Below are 21,790 nucleotides of genomic sequence, written 5' to 3'. Positions count from 1 at the left end.
TATTGGCTTTTTCTTTGCGCATTTTGTTCCAACCAACTTAGTTTTCACTATTATTTCTAGATGAACATCGTATAGCCGTAGTTAATAGTTCTGGGTCTAAGATACCTGTTTGGATCCGCTCCATTTTGCAGCAAATTTTCCACGCACGTCAAGTTCCCCGACTCCACAGCCAAGAACAAGGCAGTTCGAGCCTTCTCATCTCGTACATCTATATTCCAAGCCGTCTTATTGCCAATTAGTTCTACCAGTTTTTTCGCGTCGCCTTTCTTCGCGTTGAAGAACCAGTCATCAAGTGAGGAGCGCCTCATCATGAAGAAACGAAAATCTTGGCTCACCTTTGAAAAATATTCTACATGCGAGGACGAGTTGGTCCATTATGTCGTCATCGAATGTCAAACGCGCGCGCGCACGATAGAAGTCTGATTACAAAATGCGACTTGCCCATTGTGTGTTAAAAAGTTATCGAATTTTATTCTGCCTTTTTCTGGCTCAAAATGACGTGTTAGTGTTATCGGCAATTTCGGAGATGTCTTTGATTATTTTAACCAAAACAATACCAGTCATATAACAGACACACCATTCGTTCTACACCAATACCTGGTGAAGACAAGCAGTTTGCATTCGCAACGTCGCGGTCCTACAAGTGTATATTATTAATCATTTGTTAACGAAAGAAAAAAAGTCTAAAAATAGTTGTTTGCAGAAAAATAAGATTATTGGTTGGCATATGCTGCACTAACCAAGATGTTAGCGGTAAAGAATTGTTTTGTAAATCCGTCACCTTTTTGCTGTAACTGAATGGCGATATTGTTGTTCTTCAAAAACGTATGTCTCAAAGCGCACAGCGACATGGATGCATTTCTTGTAATTTTATCAGTTATGACTAGTGACATTTAGGTAAAACTATCAACCTTTATTTACCTTTTTTTTTTTTACACTTAATTCGGGTTTAATAAATAGTTTCACTCTGCTATAACAGTGCCAAGAATCTCACAAACTAGACCAATATATGAATCAAAGTCCCAATCCAAACATGGAACTCCTGCCAGTATGCCTTAATTGTTCGTTAAAAAATATTCAAGGCTTTCATTGCGTACTGGCTCGGTTAAGTTACCATGTTTGAACGGGCCTCAAGTTGATTTTCAATAACTTTCTTTAATCTTAAGCTTCCAACAGCGCAAATGTCGTAGTGGAAGATCGCACCTAGGCTCTCAGCCAATCAATAACCACTAAAGCAGCGCCAACTGTCCAATCAAACGAGTCGATTATCAAAGCCATTTGAGAGTCGCAGTGTTTTAAAACCACTCAGAAGTATGTTTAGAAGACGTATAATTATAAAACCGAGACGAACCTACAGGACATGCAGATGGTTATAGCGTAATTATTATAAGTATGAAATACATGCGCTATTCGTTACCAAAGGGAAAATAGAGCGTGTTGCAAAACAAGCGCCTTCGCACCCTTGATAACATCCTCACTCCTCTATGTAACTGTTTGCATGCGCAAGTTTTAACTATCGATAAACGAGTTGCCCTCAATAGGCAGGCAATATATATTACTATCAAATTACTAGACCTAACGTCTTTTATCCAGTCAGACAAGGCACCCAGGTACAACCAGACAGACAAACTTTGCAATCTTTAGAAAGGTATACAGAAGTCGTCTCCTAGCCGCGACCAATATACTCGCGACCAATAGAAACAAGATACCTAAGAGAAAAACTGATCCACACCACACTGTGACGATCGAGAAATCCTAATGAATTAATAACTGGATTTATCAATTAATAACACGTACGTACACTAAAATATGAATATATAAAAAGGACTGAAAGTTAGGAATTTGGAGAAAATCCTCAAGGATTTGTGAACACCACCACGTGTCAGTCTTCTGGATCAACGTTTCTTCAGGTTTATCCTGGAGTCGGTGATGAAATCTTGGAAGTTCCAAGGCCAATAAATATAGCGCGTTAGAATATGAATTCTAGAAGCCATATAGTATTCACTATACATACAGCCACGGATCCATGTGCAATAGGCTGGTAGGGATTTACTTCTCGCCTACTTGAGAATCATTTGCTGGATTTGCAGGTAGCTCTGCAATGAATACCCAAATTTATTTCGTGAGAATCATCAAAGCATAAAGTTTCTTCAGAGCAAATCAATATTGTTTGTTACCTGGTTCACGCAGCGCATTTCCATCACCAGCTAGTTCTAAGAAAGCGCAAATAGAAGTTAATAAAATCAAGAAATCAAAAACTATCGACATATCGAAGGAGCAGTCCTACTAGTAAGGATTTTTAACTGACCTGGTTCAGCATCAATATGTCTCAAGACTCCTTGAGCACCTTCAGTCCGGCTCTGTTCTTCAGCTATACGAGCTTGTAGATCCGCCTAAAATAACCGTAATAGATATGTACTTAACTCTAAACATATTCAAAATCACTCAGCAATGTATGGATAGCGGGTGAGTGTGTGGCGTACCTCTGTTAATCCTGTTAGCTTGGTTGGTAGGTCATCAAGAATGACTTCAAAGTCATCATGGTCTTCCGTAAGCTGAAACAACAAGCAAATACAACTTTTGGTGGCTGTCGAAGCATTGCTGCGCATATCAGGAGAAATAATTGATTTATTTACCTGTCCATTCTGGAGATGCTCAGGCCTGTTAGCTTGGTCGGCACCCTGTGTTGCTGCTGTTGCTGTGGTTACTGCCGCAGTCGCTGCTTCTGCTGCTGCAGCTGTAGCCTGTGCCTGATCATCTTGTGGTGCATTACTATCATCACTCTCATCACTCTCACTGCCTTGCCCTCTGTCTCGACCAGCCGCTGTTCCTCCTTCACATTCTCCTAGAGTTCTCTTGGACTGTAAGTCATCGTATGACTCCTCGCCATCTTCTTCTCCGCTGCCAGCACTGAATGCCATCGGAATACAAAGATAGACGTAATTAATTATGATGTAACTTGTGTAACTTAGCTAGGGATAAAACAAGGATAGGATCGAACTGTATTGGACAAAATCTGCGTGTCATATTCATGACTCTGAAATTATTGAAGTATTAAGACCTGTACAAGTGATCGAATGATTTGGCAACGATAAGGAAGTGCACACAAGAGTATTTTTAAAAAAGGAGAACAGCAGAACACTTTTCCACACTATGATGCGAATGGCCAAGAAGATTACAAGTCAGTAGTATGAAGGCTCAAGCAAACAGAAAGAGAAGGATTTTACCTGGTAAATGGTTTAGATTCACTCACGGATAGTTCGAGCTTTACACACTAACAAATGAATAATACTTCAGTTAGGCATTCATCAGTAGTTTATGAGACATGGGTGGATGTCATTACAGCTTACCTGTTGCGATTCTGATGCGTTTTCTTTGGAACTAAAAAAAACCAGCTTAAATCAGAAATTACAATATGGAGGCATCAATCATTATCATCCTGCTTCATGCTTCATGCTCATTACCATCACGATCTTTACCACGATAACGACGACCACCACCACCACAACCACCAACATCATCACCACCTTCATGTATCATCCTCATCATCATCGACACCTTCATGTGTCATCCTCATCATCATCGACACCTTCATGTATCATCATCAAAATCATCATCCTCATCACCAACTTCTTGTATCATCATCGACTTCTTCATGTATGATAGATAAACAAAAACTCCCAAAAAATGTTTGCCATTGTACCTTTCTGGCATGTCTTCAAATTGTGCTGCCATGTCGTCGTCTCGATCCTAAGAAAATGGAAGAAAAGGAAATCGACTTTAGAATATTATATTTCCATGGTTGACCAAAACATACAGTTGATAAATCCTCATTCTTTCCGCAAATCCTATCAGTAATAGTAAATGATCTTTTACATGGTGCGAATCCATAGTATAGTATGAGCAGCAAGATTCTACGTGAGGTTACCTTTCCGAGTTCCTCTTCCTCCGCCTCTTTCTCTTCTTTCAGGATGGGTGTATCCTCTTGTTCAGCACCCTCATCGTCGGCGGCAGCCTCATCCTCTGCATCTGAATCTTCAGATGATGAGGTATCATCGCTACTCTCATTGTCCTCTTCATCATCATCATCTTCCTCTTCATCTTTAATATCATCCTTATCATCTTCAGGCTTCTCGCGGGTCGTTGACTCCGTCTCTTCAGTTGCACTGAAAAGGAACGTCAAATCTAATTAACTCCAACAGAAAAGATCTTCATTATACAGATGAAAAATCTGGCACTCATTTCGCTCGGGCTTCCTGTGGTAAAGATAAATTAGATATGTGTTTTTGCGTTTGCTTTTTGGTGTTTTTCAGTTACCTATCTTCAGGTTGTTGATCCTTTTCTTCATCAGCTCCTTCAACATCCCCTTCATCTTCTTTATCTGCTTCCTGTCCTGTGCCAGTGTCTGTGCCACTCTCGACTTCCTGTAAGTTAATGATACCAGTCATCCGTTCATTTCCTATTTTCCTAGAACATTCAGTTACTTCTGGCCTCCACCAAGAAACAATGTTCAGCAAAAATAACAACCCAATCTAGATGATGGTGTATTTATTTTTGCTGTTATAGCTGTTAGTGTGTTTCTTGATTTCAGAACCATTTACTCAGGGTTAGCCTCGAATCAGTGTCTCAATATAACAAATACCAGTGACGGTAAAGTCAAGAATGCACAACTTCAACAATACAAACACTTTGAAATTCCATGGACCTTCACTGGAACATATGGATATTCTGAAGAAAACCGAGGCTAGCCCTGAGCAACAGAGAACTTGAAACAGGAATATTGAAATAGATGGTGCTTTGTTGCGTGGAGGAAGAAACAACGGGAGCAACCAGGCGGGTTTTCTTGCATTTTCATGACGTACCTGTCTCCAGAATGGCCTTCTTCCTCTTGTGCCGCCGCTTCTATAAACGATGAAGCATCAAGTATAAATAACAAATATAAATAACAACTGAATGATATCCATACAAGTATCCCTACCCATCGAGGTCTTGCATCAAACGAAAGAAGGCTAGTTCGTTGAACAGAATCTCAGACATATCTACTAGCATATCTTCACCACAGTCTTTCATTCTGAAATGGAAAAAAACAAACATTAGATACTCAAGAATAAGGGGGGGAAAATTACCGTCTAGGTCACTAGCCCGTTACCCCCAAAGCCCAAAGGGTGAGGGGGTAAGAAGACCACACCTTTTTCCCATGTTCCTGGATCCCGAGTTTAGAACATTCTTTCATCATACTACATAATTCTCAAGTTCCTATGTTCTACCCTTCGATGCAAAATATTGGAGTTTAAGTTTTATCGCTTACTTTCGTCCTTCAAACTTTGACAGTGAGTCATGTAATATCGAAGCAAGCTGCTTGTGGAAAAATCTTCCAAACTCCTGCAAATCAAAATATGAGTTTAATTCAGGCCGGCCTCGTGTCGAGAATCATCCTGATTCAATGTAATGCATATATATAATGACTGAAAGGTTTAACAAAGTTAGCAGTCTGATATTTCTTACCTGTTCTTCTCTGACTCTTATCCTGGATAATACTAGTCCTCGTATATAACCCATCAGTTCAGTTGTACAGGTATCTTCCATGTGTTCATTCAAGTAAGGAATCACCTCCTGCACAAATAAAAATAGCATGGTGAATAGGACACATTGGTATTGTAATGTGTCAGGTATATTTGATAGTACTTACCGACATGATGGATTTGATTTGATGATCTAATGCTTGGGTGTCGATACGAGGATACTAAAAAACAATTAGTAACCATTAACGATATATCACACCATATAACATCGCCGCACTCCAATACGCACAACAACCTAGCACAGCACAGAACAGCACAGCACAGCACAGCACAGCGCAGCACAGCACAGAACGGTACAGAACAGCAAAGCACAGCACAGCACAGCACAGCACAGCACAGCACAGCACAGCACAGCACAGCACAGCACAGCACAGCACAGCACAGCACAGAAAGGTACAGAACAGCAGAGAACAAAAAAGTGAACAAAACGGAACAAAACAGTGCAGCACAGCGCATTGCACACACCACATGTGACATCATATCAAATATCACCACACCACACATCGCACTGCATCACAACATATCACATCGCACCGCATCACAACATATTACATCGCACTGCATCACACCACATATAAGACAATACATCATGCCATGCATCACTTAATACCACATATGTATAGACTGCTATAGGTTCTACTTACTTGAACATCAGAGAAAGAGGAGTCACTGCCCATGTCTCCAGCAGAGCTTGTCGTCACGTCCTCTTTCATCTGCTTATTACTGGCTCCCTTGGAATCACCTTTACTGCCAGCAGAGGTATCTAGTTGACGCAGCTTACCCTCAGCACGAAGTCGCTCATATTCTCTCATCTTTTGCAATGCCTGGTAAATACAATTCAAAATCATAATAGAGTAATACCCAAATCATCAACTTAGTCATCAGTACAAGACACGTACCTCATCAAAATGAATAACCGTCTCACCAAGACCTTCTGAAGCAAACGGCGCATCTCCTGTCTGACTAGATGTAGGTGTAGATAGGGTACTACCAGACTCTACATTCTCCACATAATCATAAATACCCTCTGTAACCACTTGAGCTGACACTGCTTCGTCTCGACAGTTCTGCTGGGAACACAAACACATCAGAAAATACATAACCATACACAATGATAATGTATTACAATGCTTATCAATGCATATTCCTGGAATTGAAATTTTAGAGACTTGGTTGCTTTCCCTTTTTCCATTTTTCTGGCCCATCCAACCAAACCCCTCTCTTTATGGTGTACTTTGAGACCAATGTCATTAAAAGAGTAATGTCAAACCTCTAGCTTGCACTAAGGCTTATCTGCTAGGATACGTATTAAAATATCGCATCGTTTTTGACGCTATTTTTGACTTGTACGATGAAGAAAACAGCTAGCTGAATTATATAAGTACCTCATCTTCTGATGTTTCTACAGTCTCACTAGGAGTCAATTCAGAATTCGAACCAGCCCATGCTTGAAACCTCTGCAATGAAACAAAATTCCAAGATATGGAAAACAACAGATAAAGAAAAAATAATCAAACACGGACATGCAAAACTTACAGTTTGCTGAGCTGTTTTATCTACCATCCCTGTGGTGAGAGAGTCTTCTGTAAGGAACCTTGTGACAATGTCACGTAATGCATATAAGGCTCGCTGACGGAGGTAGTCAGATGTAAGTAGCTGAAGTTCACGGAATAGTTCGATCTGTTGACAATGGAATAAAACAACGGCAACATCATTAGAAAAACTGAGCGCATTGCATGGTTCAAAGTTATATTATCATGCAAAAACTAATCAAAAATTATATGCATGGTTAGTACTAAGAACGAGACTTGCCAAAAACTAGATGCGTTTTATTTCAAGGGGACTGTCTATACGATGACAATTGTTTTTCCCATCAAACTTGCATCTTTTAGTCGCCTCTCTTTGCAGGGAAGGGAATATAGAATGCATTCGTCGGTCTTACATGTAGGCATATTGACTGAGCACTATGGGAAGCTGCTTGAGTGTAGTGATGCAAAGGTACTACAGTAGTGAAGTGATCACATGTTTCTGATGGTACCTACCAGGAAGTGTGGTCTTGATTCATTAAGAGATATCAACGTAGCCACTTCAGAGTAGATGGAATCCCTCAAGGCTTCAAACAAGGAGAACTCACTGCCAGCATCAGATGCCCTGCATATACATAAAAATAACAGGAATATAACAAACGATACGAATCTACATCAAAAGAAAAATGTAGTAGTTGAATGTCTAACTCACCGATCAATATCTTGAGATGCCCTAGAGAAGGGGGAAAAATAGAATATGATGAATATTTTGAACCCGCATAAACAAGATACCCAAATAAAGAAAGATTTTTGAAAATCATTGCCATAAACTGCAAAACTGAACCGCGGTTGTCCACCTCTCAAACCTTGCTCACAACACCGCAAACTACTTTTGTGACGCTATCCGATGTACATAACTGCAGCATGGCTAAAAATAGGGTGATGCTCTCGGCCAATAAAATATGTTTTTTTCGCTAAAATGCTGGCCAGAATACTGCGATAGTTGTCTCACTATTAGTATCAATACTCCAGTTTCGAGTACTCTTTTGCTCTTTGTTAGCCTCAATAGCATGTAATATATATTTTTAGTATTGGTACAGCTTGTAGTAATGACGCGAGAAATGTATATCAATAATCAATACAATTGCCTTAGAATTCCAAGAGCTTTGTCCTAAATGCTGAATAGTTTACACACAATCAAGGCTGACACAGAGCAAAAGAGAACTTGAAACTGCAGTATTGATTACTTATAGTGTAATACCTTTTAGAAGGATCGTGTGCATCTCCTGGTAAGCTAGAAGTCTGAGAAGACGTTTCAACTGAGTCAAAGCCACGTTTCAAAGGCCGCTTTGGGTTTGCAGTCTGAGAAGAACGATCTTTGTTTGCTAAGTTGGCTACTGCTTGTGCTCTGAGAGGTGTGGGAAACGAACGGCCCACTACTTCAGTTGGTGGGGTAGGTCTGGCTTCTGAATGGAAATATAAACATTATATATTGTTAACAATGAAGCGGTTTTCGTATGAATGGGAAACATACGTTGTTGACTTACGCCAAATACTCTGTATGACATGCCTTAATGAAATAGTTTGCCATTGTCTACCGGTGATTTAACGAATCACTAAGCATAGTCACTGCTACAGTATGATACAGTGAGGTTGCACAGTATGGATTTCTCGTATCACTTCCCACTGATACAAAACCCATGGATCCAGTGTCACTGCCGATACATTGTATGCATATAAATTATGGATGAATGGGTGGATGAATGAATGAATGGACAGGGTTTCACAGACAGATAGATTGATGGATGAATGTGCACACAAGTGTAATATTACCTGCATAAGCAGATGGGTCATAGCTCCTTAACAAGTTTGCATCTGTAGAAGTACCAACAGCACTATATCTTGATGAGGAGGGCAATCCACCAGAACCAGCAGCTGGTGTGGATGCAAGAGAAGAAAGGTGACCACCAAATGCGCCAAACCTAGGACTAGGAACACCAGTTTCTGGATTAGCTGTGTGTTCCGTCTGGGTATGTACAGATGGAAACCTGGAAGCATCTGAGAAGACAGGCATCCAGCTTGGAACCTGGATACTGTCTGCTGCAGCACTAGCTGATGCCTGTCCACTGGATGGAGGTGCTGGCCAGGGGATATCTCTGTGATTTATTGAATCATTTGCTGTAGCACTGGTTTGGAATGGAGAATAAGTGAAGTTGTTAGATGCTGATGGTCTTGAAGCTGTTGGGTGAGAGTATGTTGTATTTATTCCTGCACTAGAGAATACTGGTAATGATGGAAAAGTTGTGGGTGCACCACTGAATGAGAAGCTTGGCATTCCATTTGGTTGTAAAAATGTTGGTCCTAGGTTATTAGCAGCAGCAGCAAATGGATATCCTGGAGATGCTCCTGGCATGTCATAACGTGGTAGAGGCGAGGGACCAGCTGATGGAGGATTGCTATTACAAGAAAACAGCTGTTGGAACTTTCCCTGTAAGAAATTAAGGTCCTGTTGCTGGTTATTCAGCTGCATGTAGCACTGGTTTAGGGTTTGGACTACTTGTTGTTGTTGTAAAAGGTGTCGCTGGTTGTCAAAATAGCTTTGTAGACTTTGGTATGCTTCTTGTTGTTTTTGCTGGTATTGATGGAAAGGGTTGGAGTCTGACAAGAAAAACAGTGAAATGATTTTCATGGTTTGATCATAATCAACAACAACAACATCATCAACACCAACACCAAAATCACATCAGCGGCAATAAATATCATTATCACCATCACTATCACCATCAACAACATAAGCAGCAGCATTATGACCACCATCACCAACGACACCATCACCAACGACACCATCACCAACACTACCATCACCAACACTACCATCACCATCACCAACACTACCATCACCATCACCAACACCACCATCACCAACACCACCATCACCATCACCAACACTACCATCACCATCACCAACACCACCATCACCATCACCAACACCACCATCACCATCACCAACACTACCATCACCATCACCAACACCACCATCACCAACACCACCATCACCATCACCAACACCAACACCACCATCACCAAAACCACATCAACTGCAGGAAATTATCATTATCACCATCACCAATAATTAACATCATAAATTCCAGCAAATAATCATAATATACCATCACCATCATCAGCAAAATCATCAGCAGCAGCTTTACAGTATGACCACCACCAGCATCACTGGCATGACCATCACCACATTCATTATCATCATCGGCAACATCATTGTGGTCAATGTTATTCTCATCACCAACTTCTTTCTCGTTTTCATCTAATACAATATATAATCATAACAAAATGCTTATCATCATCTATTCCCTTACCATTTACCGCAGCAGGCATTGGTCCAGGAGTCATCTGTGGACCAGCACCTAGGTTATTCCGTCCAATCAGAGCTGTAATGAGAGACTGTTGATCTCTGAGCAGATTATTACACATATCAGTCAGCTTGGCCACTTCCCCATGTAGTTGGCCACACTGTTGTTCCCAGGCTTCTCTTTCAAGGATAAACTGTTCTCTTTCTCGTTCCTCTATTAGCTGTTCAGCTGGGGTGAAGTTCTGTAAACCAAGAAGACATAAATAGTGAGCCATTTGTCACTTTCTAGTAATTATATAGTTTTGAATTTTTAATAGCTGTGTTATTTATTGTACCTGTTGCCTTAATCTTTGTCTTGGACTTCTATCTGAACCAATCCTGGGCCAAGAAAGTTCTTTTTTTCTTGCTCCTCTGCTTCCTACAAAACCACCCACACAAACATCAGAAAAACATGTCTAAAAACAAGTCTAAGCGAACCGTCTCAGCATTTCCTCCCTTTTTTTTACAGAGATGCATCAAGTGAAGTAGTGGAAAGATTTGGCAATTATTTTTATTTTTATGAAAAGTTGATTGCCGATGGGATAGGAACCCACATATAGTTCATAACACTTCTTCTTTATGCTAGCTTCCTTAAAAAGGAGAAAAGGTACTTAGAGAAAATAAAGTTCAACACTGATTTCTCACGTTTCTTCTCTAATAATACTTGTCCAATGCCATAGTTTCTTGGAGCGCATTCTCGACTTCTAAAAACATCAGCTGCTCCTCCTGGATAAGTATCTTGTTCATCTCTTTCTTCTTCTTCCTCCTCAGCCTGAACAATACCATCAGGGTAGTCATCTTCAACTTCAACTGCAATCTTTAAGTAGAACACAAATACAGTACATCAGAAAATCAACAATAATGGATACCAATTGATGTGGAAAATGAGAACTAAATTGTTCATTGATTTTGTCCCTATTCACAAGAGAAGAAATTTCTGGCTATGAAACAGTAGCCTCTTACACAGACGACCTAAGGATTGGCAAGCAACAGTTCTTGTTCATGGGTTGAGAAATTTTGCGTACCAAGGTGATCACCCCAAGAATATCTTAAAGAAGACCCTCTATGAAAAAGGTGGGTTTCACATAAAAAATGATGGATGACACATGGATGCATGAGGGAAAGAAGACCTAGACAAAAACACTTTCCTGGCCATTTTCCAGTTTACTAACTGGTCCAGGGTGACCACATAGTGTACATCAATTATTGCCTACCTCGCCTTCTTGATTTTCCCCTTCTGATTCATCTTCAGAGACAGCTGAATCGTTCTGCGTACTACTAGGCTGTGTAGAACCACCCCATGTGGCTGTGGTAATATCAGCACTCATCATACTAACACCAAACCCTTCATCGACATCTGCACTTCGTAATGAGTATGCACCCCCCTCTGATACATCATCAAGCCCTGCTTTCTTCCGCTTCTCATTTAAAAGACGGTGTTTACGTTTCTTTAGCTTTTCCTCATGGAGTTCTCTCTGTCGTCGGAGTTCTGACCACACCAAAGCACTTGATGTTGTCCCCCCTGGAAATACGAATGTGACCTTTTTATTAAACCAACTGAAATTAATCTCCCAATAATAACATATCTAGCTTTATATGCAAATATCCTTAGGGGTACGTATTGCAATGCTTCTAATATTGAAAGTAGTGGTTGTGTGGGTAGAGTGAACCTCACAGAAGAGCCCCTAACAGAGAGTGATGGATAAAAAATGTAAGTTTATAAGTATAGTTATAACGCTAAGGGTGTGTACGATGCTCGCACATATCAGTTATTATTATATTATTTGAGTAATAATCCAATTCTAGGCCTTGTTTTGCCTTACCTTGGGGAGGTTCTCCAGAGTCCACAGAGTATGATTTATTAGACTTTAATGTCCTTAGAGGCTGTTCAATGGATTGAGTTTGAGTAGCACTATCACTGACATGTCTAACAGGTATGTTTGGCCTGTTCACTGTGAATGTATCTGTTCTTATAAGACTTGGAGATCCAGAATTACTGGTTCTGGCTTTACTGGGATTCTTTGCTGGGATTTCAGCTGAAGCCTAGGAATTAATAGAGCTCACAATATTAAATCTTAATCTGTTATACCTGTATATATATATAAGGTAAATGAGGTTTTGCAGTGGTTATACTTACACGGCTGCAGTTTTCATTCATGGCTGGGGCTTTCTGGGCTTCGTTTTGTTCTTGTGTTAATCTACTCAATTGCTGTTGCATTTGTAGGAGTCTGCGGCGCTCTTCAAGCAGTCTGTCTAACTCATTCTTCTGTTTCTGCAGTCGCAGTTGATACTCTGCCTCTTGCTCACTCACTAAACATAAACGGAAAAACATAATAACGGGTAAGTTAACCAGAACTTGAGTCATCCAAACTGCTTGCCAGTTTGAATCTTCACTGTATGCTCGAGGCATGGTTTTAGCAAATTAAATGGTATCGAAAAAAGCGAGCTCAAGACGTGTTAGATAACATATGCGGCAGCTAGTAACTGTGAATTAATTATCCCCATGATCCTTTTCGGTCTAGACGCGTAGGGATGAAGCCGATCAAATGACAACGTTCAGTCAAAGGACTGTATAAATACACAGGATGTAAATGTAACAGAGGATGACAAATATCTCACCAACAATGCCCTGCAGGTTTTGTATCCTGTCTGAAGACTGTCCATCTTCATCTTCATCTTCCACACCTGAGTTTCTTTCAACTGCTTGTTCATCATCATCTTCATCTTGTTCTTCATCAGAGCTGCTACTTGACTGTTCTGTGTCTTCATCCTCATCATCATCATCCACTTCATCAAAGCTTAACTCAGCAAGTTCAGTAGGCAATACTGGTGCACCATCAGGAAACTAGCAAGAGAAAAGGAATAAATGAGAAAAATGAGTAAATTAAGTACCAAATGTTCCATCTTCAATCTTAGCACAAGATTTGTCCTGATTACTAATATAGGGGCAAATATTATCTCATTCTACCATTTTAGAGCATCTTTTGTGGCTTAAAAGCCATAAGAATGAGCTGATCTGAAAGAGCTACTCTGTACAGCCACACAGATGACACATTTAAAGTTGTTCTCAATAGCACATGGTGAATATACCTGTTGTACCCTTTTTACAAGTTCCTGTAACTGCTTTAACTTCTTTTTGGCAGAGTTCAGTTTGCTAGATCAAAATAAAATAAAATAATAATACAATTATTAATATCAAGTAACTCAATAGCAAAGTCTTATTTCAAAATTTTCTCCTACGTGATTTTTTCCTGGAATTCAGGATCTTCCTGCCAAGCTAATGCATTTAAACTTGAACTGGCATGGCTAGCATTGCTTTCTGTGTCAGTAGTTGTGCCGTCTGTCTCCAAATCTTCTGTTTGACTCTGTGATAGCTGGGGGTTGCTTGTCTCATTATGAAGTCTTGATGTTCCAACAGGCAACTAAAAGAATAATAACAAAAAAAATCAGCTTTTGTACAAGAATAGCAATATGATAATAGTTTCTTATTCAAATGTCAACTCCTTAGTCACTACAATAAATTATTAATATCAGAGATAATGTTTTCTACAGACCTGAGCCATTTGGTTGGTCTGCTTGAGATGTAAAACTCTTTCTCTTGCAGCATGCAACTGCCTAAAAAATAAAATAGTACCAGGGCTTAAAATAGTGGCTGGTTCATTCTTTAGGATACTGGTTATTTTTACTAGTAACATTGATCCAGAAACAAGTATGACCGAGCTAAAACTAATTTGGCTGTTCATCATGACTGGTAACCGATTGGTAACTGACTGTTGAGTTGAGAGTTGTGTGTATAGAGTATTCTAATGTAGTAAGGAGTGTGTATGGAGGATACACGGCCACACAAGCTTCTAGCTTTAATGCATACCGTGTATAAATAAAAAGATTTATTTTATTCTTTATTTACTGGTGGTTTTTGGCCCTGAGTAGATGGCATACTGCAAAGGATTACTAATACAACAGATAACAATATGACAACTTGTAATGCAATGTTAAGAGTATAATAGGATAGGAGTCTTCTGTTCTACCTTAGCTTGCTAACAAGTTCTGGGTCATCAATACCATAGTTCAATATCCAATCCAATGATGAATTATCTGGGCCAGTAGCAGATGATCCAGCACCTCCTACTGCCCCTCTCTCTTCTTCTGTTTCATCTGCCCTTCCTGACTCAGGGGCACTGTCTTCTGCTAACATACCTGGTCCATCTTGTAGGTTCAGATCACCTCCTGTCCCTGCTGATTCCTGGGGCAAAATTGGGACACAGCTTTTTAAAATGGCTATTGTAATCAATCCACACCATAAGGTAAGGTGTCAGTAAGTGGTTGGTCGACACCTTACCTCTAAGTTATCGACCAATAATTTACTGACACCCTACCGACACCTCACCATCATCTAATTAAACAATATGCATTGGGCTGGGTTATGCAAGAGGGATGCAATAGAGGCTTTGCACCATCACGTGAGGGCAGCCATGTTAGATTGCAGGAACAATACAATTGTTGTACATGAGGAAGAACTCAATTGACAAGTGCAAAGGGATTTATTGTTCAGCCATCTAACCACAGGTAGCCCAAGTTGTATTATGGGCATGGGCTATAGAATAAAAAATATATCAAGGCTATGTTATTACAATGCAGCGACAGTTCAATGCATCACCCTTTTGAGCACAATATAAACCCATTTAAGGTTACCTGGTAATGGCCAATCATATCTCTCAGCTGTTTTAGATGTTGCCTAACATCTTGTAGTTTTCTGTTAATAGAAGAAAATTATTTACATTCACCGTAAAACCTTTCATTAGTCATTAAGAGAAGAGAGAAGGCTTCTTGAGACATACTTTAGTTTTTCATGGACTTCCAAGGCTTCCAGTATGCTGTCATCATCTAGTTTTTGAGAAGTTGTTGCAAGAGGCTTCTCATCGTCATTGTCCTGTTTTGCTTCATTAATGCTTGAACCTTGAGGCTTTCTTCCTTCTAATGATCGTGTTTACCAAGAAAGATAAAAGCATGAAATAATATCCGGTTACAGACTGATTTGGCCTGACACAACTCCCTTATTATTTAGTCAATAACGTATATGAAATACCTTTTCTAAGCTGGGCCTCTCTCAGTTGTTGTAGCTCTCTTAGAAGAGAATCCATTTGTTCTTTCTTGGCCTGAAGTGCCATGAGCTTATTTTCAAGCTCCAGTCTCTCTTGTGCTGCATCGGCAATTGCCAAGGCTGCTTCCTACATGACAAACAATGTGGTAAATGTGTGGGGAAAGCGATCATTACCATCATAAAAAAGCTCAAGTACACGAATTGTAATAACACACCTCATTGTCAGGTTGAACATCAGAAGAAGACTGAAGATCCATACTTGGACCATGTTCAGCCCTAACAACCTACAATAATTGAATAGTGATAACAAGATATAAGATGTGATGTAAATATGAATGTATACAGATGATTCAATGGGCTAATGATTTGTCTGCCATATGATATTTTTACTTATTTCCTTGCTGGAATAATATATTGAGCAAAATCTTGGGTCATAACCTGTTGATTTTTCTTTCTTCTTCTTTGGTTTCCCTCATCCCTGTCTTTGTCACCATCAGCCCTAAACTATGATCAATAAACGGCATACTGTTACTATAGCAACACTTTGTTAGCTCAACTTACACCAATATAGCTAATGAATTAATTATTAAACACTATCAAAAACAAACTTCATGAACCTGTAACACTGCAACAGTTACTGCTTTTGCTACCTTTTCATTAGTTCTTTGCATAAAGTTATGTAGAGCAAATTGCTCTGGTGTAAATCCCCAATCATCAGTACTTCCCTGAGAAAACAATCAATAGAGGAAAAACTGAAAGACACCCAGAGAAGAGGATGAACAGAATGGGTAAAAAATGAATGAATGAATAGAATGGGTAAGAAATGAATGAATGAACACACATGATTTGGAATATAGTGGTAATCGTTATGCAGATTTGAGAGGACCGATTTGAGATCAGCAATTAGTGCATAATGAGACACAATGAACTTCAGTGCTATAATTTTCATCTCGTGAGATTAAATGAATATTTCAGAAGCATTACCTCAGCCGTGGCCGCTGATGCTTCTGTACCACTCCTGCTCCTACCACTAGTGGTATCATATCCACCACCTCCAATGGCATCCTCCTCCATTCCTTCAGCTGTCTGTTCATCCTTTAGATAAATCATAGATCTTGTTAGATAAAAACCTCAATATCCACAAGGAAAGAAAACCGTACTGTCACTTTGTCATACCTCTTCTTCAGCTTCAGCAAGTCTTTGTTCAGCATCACATTGTAGATTAAGTAAAGCAGCTTGTCTTGTTTGCAGTTCTTTGAGCTGAAACCATTAACACATGATTGAGACCTAAGACTTCTTCTTTGTTTTGATATGGAAAGAGGGAACAACATCCTTACTTGCTTTTGCTGTTGAAGCATTTTCTGGAGTAATTCATGCTGCTGTCGTAATCCTTGAAGTTCTTCATCACGTGCAGAATGAGTTTCACTCTACGAATTAATTCAGCTCATAAACATTAAATATGTCATGCATTTTACAAGTTACGAGAACACTACAGCTCCTATGCAGTAAATCCGATGCTTAGTGAAGATGCCATACTACCCTAGTCTTATAATTATATTTCCCTGCTAACAGTGTCTTCCATTATGAGAATATATTTTCTCTCTGCTAGGAGAGTCAAAGTGACCTTAAAAGTCAAGAATGATAGTGATATACAGTAACATGTAGTGTATATGATGAAAAAACAATCGTTTCTCACAAAAAAGTATCCCCTACCTTCTCATCTTCAGAAAATGAATGTAGACTTAAGGAAGGAGTGTTTTCTGTAGCTGAGTCATCTTCTACAGCCTGAATAAAATCAAAATAGTAAGCTTCAGAACTTTTTCAGTTTCTAAAAAATAATGTTAGAGCTTATACTTACTATTGATCTCTGCAAGAGGCTAGTATAAGCCCTCTCTTGTTTCTTAAGATGTTTGATTAGCCTGGCTAGTTTTGCTGCTTGCTCAAAATCTCTAGTCTAACAAAGACAATTTACATATTGTTAAAATAACAGCATGGTTGGTTTTAACAAACATTGGTGGTTATTTTCAGATTATGTTTTGCAAAAAACAAAAATAAAAACTAATATGTCAAAATTCAACATTTTTGTAACTTGTGTAAAAATACTATTACTTACTCTCTGTTCGTCAGATCCCCCTGTGCTCATAGATACAAACATTGTAGTTGCTTGTTTGAGGAAGTCCTGAAGAAAAAGTGTATACACTATATGAACAAGATGTTTTTCCAGCTTGTGATATGGCAAGAGACTATTCATTAAGAGTTAAACATAAAAATTCTGTATGGCTTACCCTGACTTGTTTTAGCCTTTCAAGGATTTTAGATGTATCAACCTGTAAAAACATTACAAATATCATTTCAGCAATAATAGTCTTAAATCCTAAAGCAAGTCCTTTTTAATACATCAATTAAACCAACCTGTTCACCAGCACTTTCATCAGCACCACCAACAGCAAGAGTGGTATCTGTCTCATTAGTTTCCCTCACAGGGATCTGGAAGGTACCCCCTGGTCTTGCTAACAGCTGGGCTCGCTCATTATTAGCTGCAGAGCTTTGGCTTGGCAGTGTCACAACATCTTGTGAACCCCTTGTACTGGGGCCTCGACTAGGTAGCTACAAGAAAAGTGTCATGTTCAACTTACCCCACAAGATTATTATAAGTTGCAATCTTTATTTTCAATTTCATCCTTCAAATAAACCTTCAAATTTTATCAAAACTTTAATACATTCCCTAGGCTGATCAAAGCCAGGGCATGGCTAATTCACATATCAAATTGGAGTTTAGCAGGCAAGGCTTTTCAAAATAAATGTAGTCAATCAAGATGAACCATCCGATGGTATAAAGCAGACTGACTGAAAAGCTTACAAGGTATACGCCGTACCGATGGCATTGTACGGGAATTTACTCGCCAACCAATACCAGCATAAAACATGGCATGAACATGGCTCGGAAATGGTAACACCAAGGTCACAGCAATGCTAGACCAATCATATTGTGCAAGAAAAAATAACCCAATCAAAATTCTAAAAAACATTAGAGTTGCAGCGAGGCATCCATATGGCACCCAGTTTTTCCCAGTCATATGAAAACTGCTCTATATAAACCAGGTGCCTTGTAAGACAATGAATAATTTATAAACATTTTACTACTTAGTCCACTCATTGCAGGAATAGCAACTAAAAAAAGATGTGCTGAAGTTTACCACTGACCTCATCTTCTCCAAAAGCAAGATGTTGCCGGAGTCTTTCCAGTGCAAGTCGTTCAGCAACAGGGGTGCCTGCAGGTAGCTTTGTACGAGGTATCGTTGCAGGAGTATGATGTTTCTTTCTTTTGAATTCAACTGGCTGGGGTGATTCAGGACTGGCTGTAGTTTCTTGGAGTTTAACCTGTTCAAAATGTTTGCTTTTTCTTTGACCACCACTGCTGGTACCTCTTTCTGGCATATAACCATTTGCTCCCAAAGACCACCCCTAGAGTCCAAATATAAAACTTGATTATATACACTCAGCTGTTAATATAAAACTTGACAATACAAATATACATACCAGATTATTAGGTAGAGATCTGTAATTCATGCTGTCTTCTGCTCTTCTCAACTCAGTGTTCAAACTAAGTTCGGTATCAAAACTGGTATTGAACCTTGGAACTGGTCTTTTCTTTGTACGCAGTTCAGATTGGGAAGACATCTTTGGTACCTTTCTATCCCTTCCACCTGGAGACCCACCACCAGATGCCATCGCCCCCTGAAAGTACCACTTACTGGTACTATGTACCTTATATTGAAAGAGCAAAAGCATAATATTCAAGTTCAGTAAAGGAAAAACAACTATTAGCTTACAGAGAAGTACTATTATGTTGAACGTCCAGGGGAAAGGTTTAAAATGGGGGTTCAAGATATCCTGGGTAAAATTGTAGTGGTGCAAGTCCATGGGAAATGAAGTCAAAGATACCCAAGGTTCGAGGTAATGGGGCTTCTCTGCTTACACGCTGGACTGCCTGACTACCAAACAAACCTAATCAAAAATTATTTTGTCTAGCTAACCTACCAGCACAAGAATAGATACATAAGATAACAGATTTTCTAATTACAGAAAAGTAAAAAACACAAATTATGTATGGCAAACTTGTACAAAGTACAACTGCATCATATAAAATGTGCATGAGTGGACAGTCCTATTTATTAAATTAACAGTCAAGGTCTATGAACACGCGTAAACCATTAAAATGATGAACAGAAATAATGGTGATAAGCTTATATTGAACTGCCTGGATTGTGTAAAAATAGAAATGTTATGGTACAATCCAGATGTCAAAAATATTGGTCATAAGCGTTCAGAAGAAACACTCGAGTTTGTATCATTGTATCTTAGTTTCACCGTTATCTCATTTAAAGCGAGGACGAGGTTTGTATATTTTGTTCTGGGATCAAGATCTTCGGTCAAAACTGTCAATCCTAACGCTTAGACAAACTAAGTAAACTACATAAAAGAATCCTAAAACCAACGAAGAAACCTATATCACATAAAAGTACGGATTCCCTTACACGATGGCAATAAAAAACAAAGCATTTTTTATCGTTTTCGTCGCATGACAACAAGGATATAACGCGTATCTACGGCACACCAAGACAATGTTTACGACAACTGCAAAACCAGGGAACCTCATTCCGCGAAAACACAATTTATGCACCTTCAAGCAAACCAAAAAGAAAATCATCTATTATAACCGAAAACCTACCTTTTAAACTAAGATTTCCTCGACGCTGTTGACAAGAAATTGGCTTTAATGATGCAGAAAATGGGGATAATAAAAGCAGTTTTGAAGGTAAAAGATGGTTGGACAAGAAAATGCAAAGTTGACTACTCGCGCCACAGCTCTTCTTGCAGACATGTCATTGGTGGAAAATATACCTCAAGGAATCATGGGAATCTGGGATGCCTTCAGCACGAACACCAACCGAAAGGAAAACGAAGCCCTTCGATATATGTTCGGCAAAGCTCCGTAATAAAAACTAATACGAAAATAAGCCGATAGTATGACGAGGAAATTCGTGATTTCCCGAAACATATTAGGTTTATGAAAATGCATTGAGAAACTTTTAAAATAGGGAAAAAATGTCTTGATATTTCTTCCATTTGCGTTTAGTTTTCAGAAAATTTAGCAGCTTTCAACAAACGAATTTATTCCAATCCGGATGTTAGTTGTCGAGCCTAGTCTTTCTCATTTGCTACCAGTAACGCCTGATACATTACTAGTAATGGAGAGAGGAAGGTAGAATAGAGGTTTGACCAATGTTAAAGATGTTTGGAAATTACTATTTTGCTATCGTAGGACATCATGATAATCCAGTGTACGAGAAAGAATTCAATCCACAGATGAAATCTTTGGATTCAGCTCAAGGAGATCAATCATATAAGGTAATATTTGAGGAGTGTTCGTTGTCCATAAACACAAGATAGCAGTACATGTAAAAACAATTCAGTAGCTTATAAATTTTTGTGTACTTATTACTTGTTTTAATGTTTCTTCTACACAGAAAGATGATCATCGACATCTAAATCAATTTATTGTTCATGCAGCTTTGGATCTCGTCGACGAGTTGATGTGGAGTTCAAACAACATGTAAGTACTATCTGTGTACATGCAACCTCCATTATATTTGTGCTAATGAACGCCTTTTTTTCTCCTAAAGGTATTTGAAGAGTGTTGACAAGTTTAATGAATGGTTTGTTTCTGCCTTTGTCACCGCCGGAGATATCCTTTCACATATTTTTCTAAAGAATACACAGATTTTAATATGTGCAAGGAAGTAAACAAATATTAATTCCTCTTTCCACCTCTCCCTTTCCCTATCCTATTAACAACCATTTGCAAATCACCCACTGCTGCTTCTCACCCCTCCCTCCACTAAGGGAAAGATTAGCCCTATTTTCTCCTTCTCCTATAGGGGGAGGGCTGAAGAGCACATACATTATGTATATATTATCCTTAATAACATTTAAGAATGAGATTTATGATGCTACATGATTTAAAGAATGAAGATGGGATCAAAAACTTTTTCAATGATGTTTATGAAATATTTATTAAGGTAAAATTATAATATATTCATTGTTAACTAGTTAATCTTTTACAAAGTTTTTTATTATATGATTAAGTGACTCGATACCTCAGTCAATCAAT

At 39.0% G+C, this 21,790-nt stretch overlaps 1 protein-coding gene across 3 annotated transcripts; it reads right to left on the bottom strand.

The window, feature by feature from the left end:
• Positions 1 to 892: 892 nt before the first annotated feature.
• Positions 893 to 20,483, bottom strand: LOC116292407 (uncharacterized). Of its 3 annotated transcripts, none has more exons than XM_031699726.2 (51): positions 20,348 to 20,483; positions 19,156 to 19,383; positions 18,820 to 19,080; positions 18,028 to 18,222; positions 17,901 to 17,942; positions 17,729 to 17,794; positions 17,474 to 17,569; positions 17,329 to 17,400; positions 16,953 to 17,042; positions 16,792 to 16,875; positions 16,600 to 16,710; positions 16,266 to 16,340; positions 16,054 to 16,119; positions 15,831 to 15,899; positions 15,601 to 15,742; positions 15,353 to 15,488; positions 15,207 to 15,267; positions 14,543 to 14,757; positions 14,069 to 14,129; positions 13,755 to 13,936; positions 13,605 to 13,668; positions 13,134 to 13,359; positions 12,652 to 12,824; positions 12,338 to 12,557; positions 11,729 to 12,036; positions 11,160 to 11,331; positions 10,811 to 10,893; positions 10,483 to 10,717; positions 8,942 to 9,766; positions 8,370 to 8,574; positions 7,821 to 7,841; positions 7,625 to 7,733; positions 7,119 to 7,262; positions 6,968 to 7,039; positions 6,482 to 6,652; positions 6,227 to 6,406; positions 5,690 to 5,743; positions 5,506 to 5,613; positions 5,309 to 5,382; positions 4,979 to 5,071; positions 4,863 to 4,902; positions 4,318 to 4,424; positions 3,929 to 4,166; positions 3,704 to 3,750; positions 3,351 to 3,381; positions 3,228 to 3,274; positions 2,637 to 2,910; positions 2,484 to 2,555; positions 2,309 to 2,393; positions 2,178 to 2,213; positions 893 to 2,096 (listed from the first exon to the last, which is right to left on the bottom strand). In XM_031699726.2, the coding sequence occupies exons 2-51, from the start codon at positions 19,345 to 19,347 to the stop codon at positions 2,050 to 2,052; spliced, it is 6,777 nt and encodes a 2,258-aa protein (XP_031555586.2). In that variant the 5' UTR covers positions 19,348 to 19,383; positions 20,348 to 20,483; the 3' UTR covers positions 893 to 2,049. The 3 variants fall into 3 exon arrangements, with proteins under 3 accessions (XP_031555586.2, XP_031555587.2, XP_031555588.2); XM_031699727.2 differs by having other exon boundaries at positions 6,482 to 6,649; XM_031699728.2 differs by lacking the exon at positions 16,266 to 16,340.
• Between the last annotated feature and the right edge of the window lie 1,307 nt (positions 20,484 to 21,790).

The sequence above is a fragment of the Actinia tenebrosa genome, unplaced genomic scaffold (genome assembly GCF_029948245.1).
Source record: "Actinia tenebrosa isolate PJP-AT-01 unplaced genomic scaffold, QUT_ActTen_1.0 PGA_scaffold6__47_contigs__length_16458017, whole genome shotgun sequence".
NCBI lineage: Eukaryota > Metazoa > Cnidaria > Anthozoa > Actiniaria > Actiniidae > Actinia > Actinia tenebrosa.
The sequence above is the reverse complement of the archived record's forward strand: the minus strand, read 5'-3'. Positions and strand labels throughout refer to the sequence as shown.

Bases quoted from the DNA above. Each gene is read 5' to 3' on its own strand.
- LOC116292407 (XM_031699726.2), bottom strand. From the start codon at position 19,347: ATGGCATCTGGTGGTGGGTCTCCAGGTGGAAGGGATAGAAAGGTACCA. The intron at 16,341-16,599 runs GTAATGCTTCTG...TTGTTTTCTCAG, and splicing joins CATCAGCGGCCACGGCTGAG to GGAAGTACTGATGATTGGGG. The intron at 2,214-2,308 runs GTCAGTTAAAAA...GCGCTTTCTTAG, and splicing joins ACATATTGATGCTGAACCAG to AACTAGCTGGTGATGGAAAT.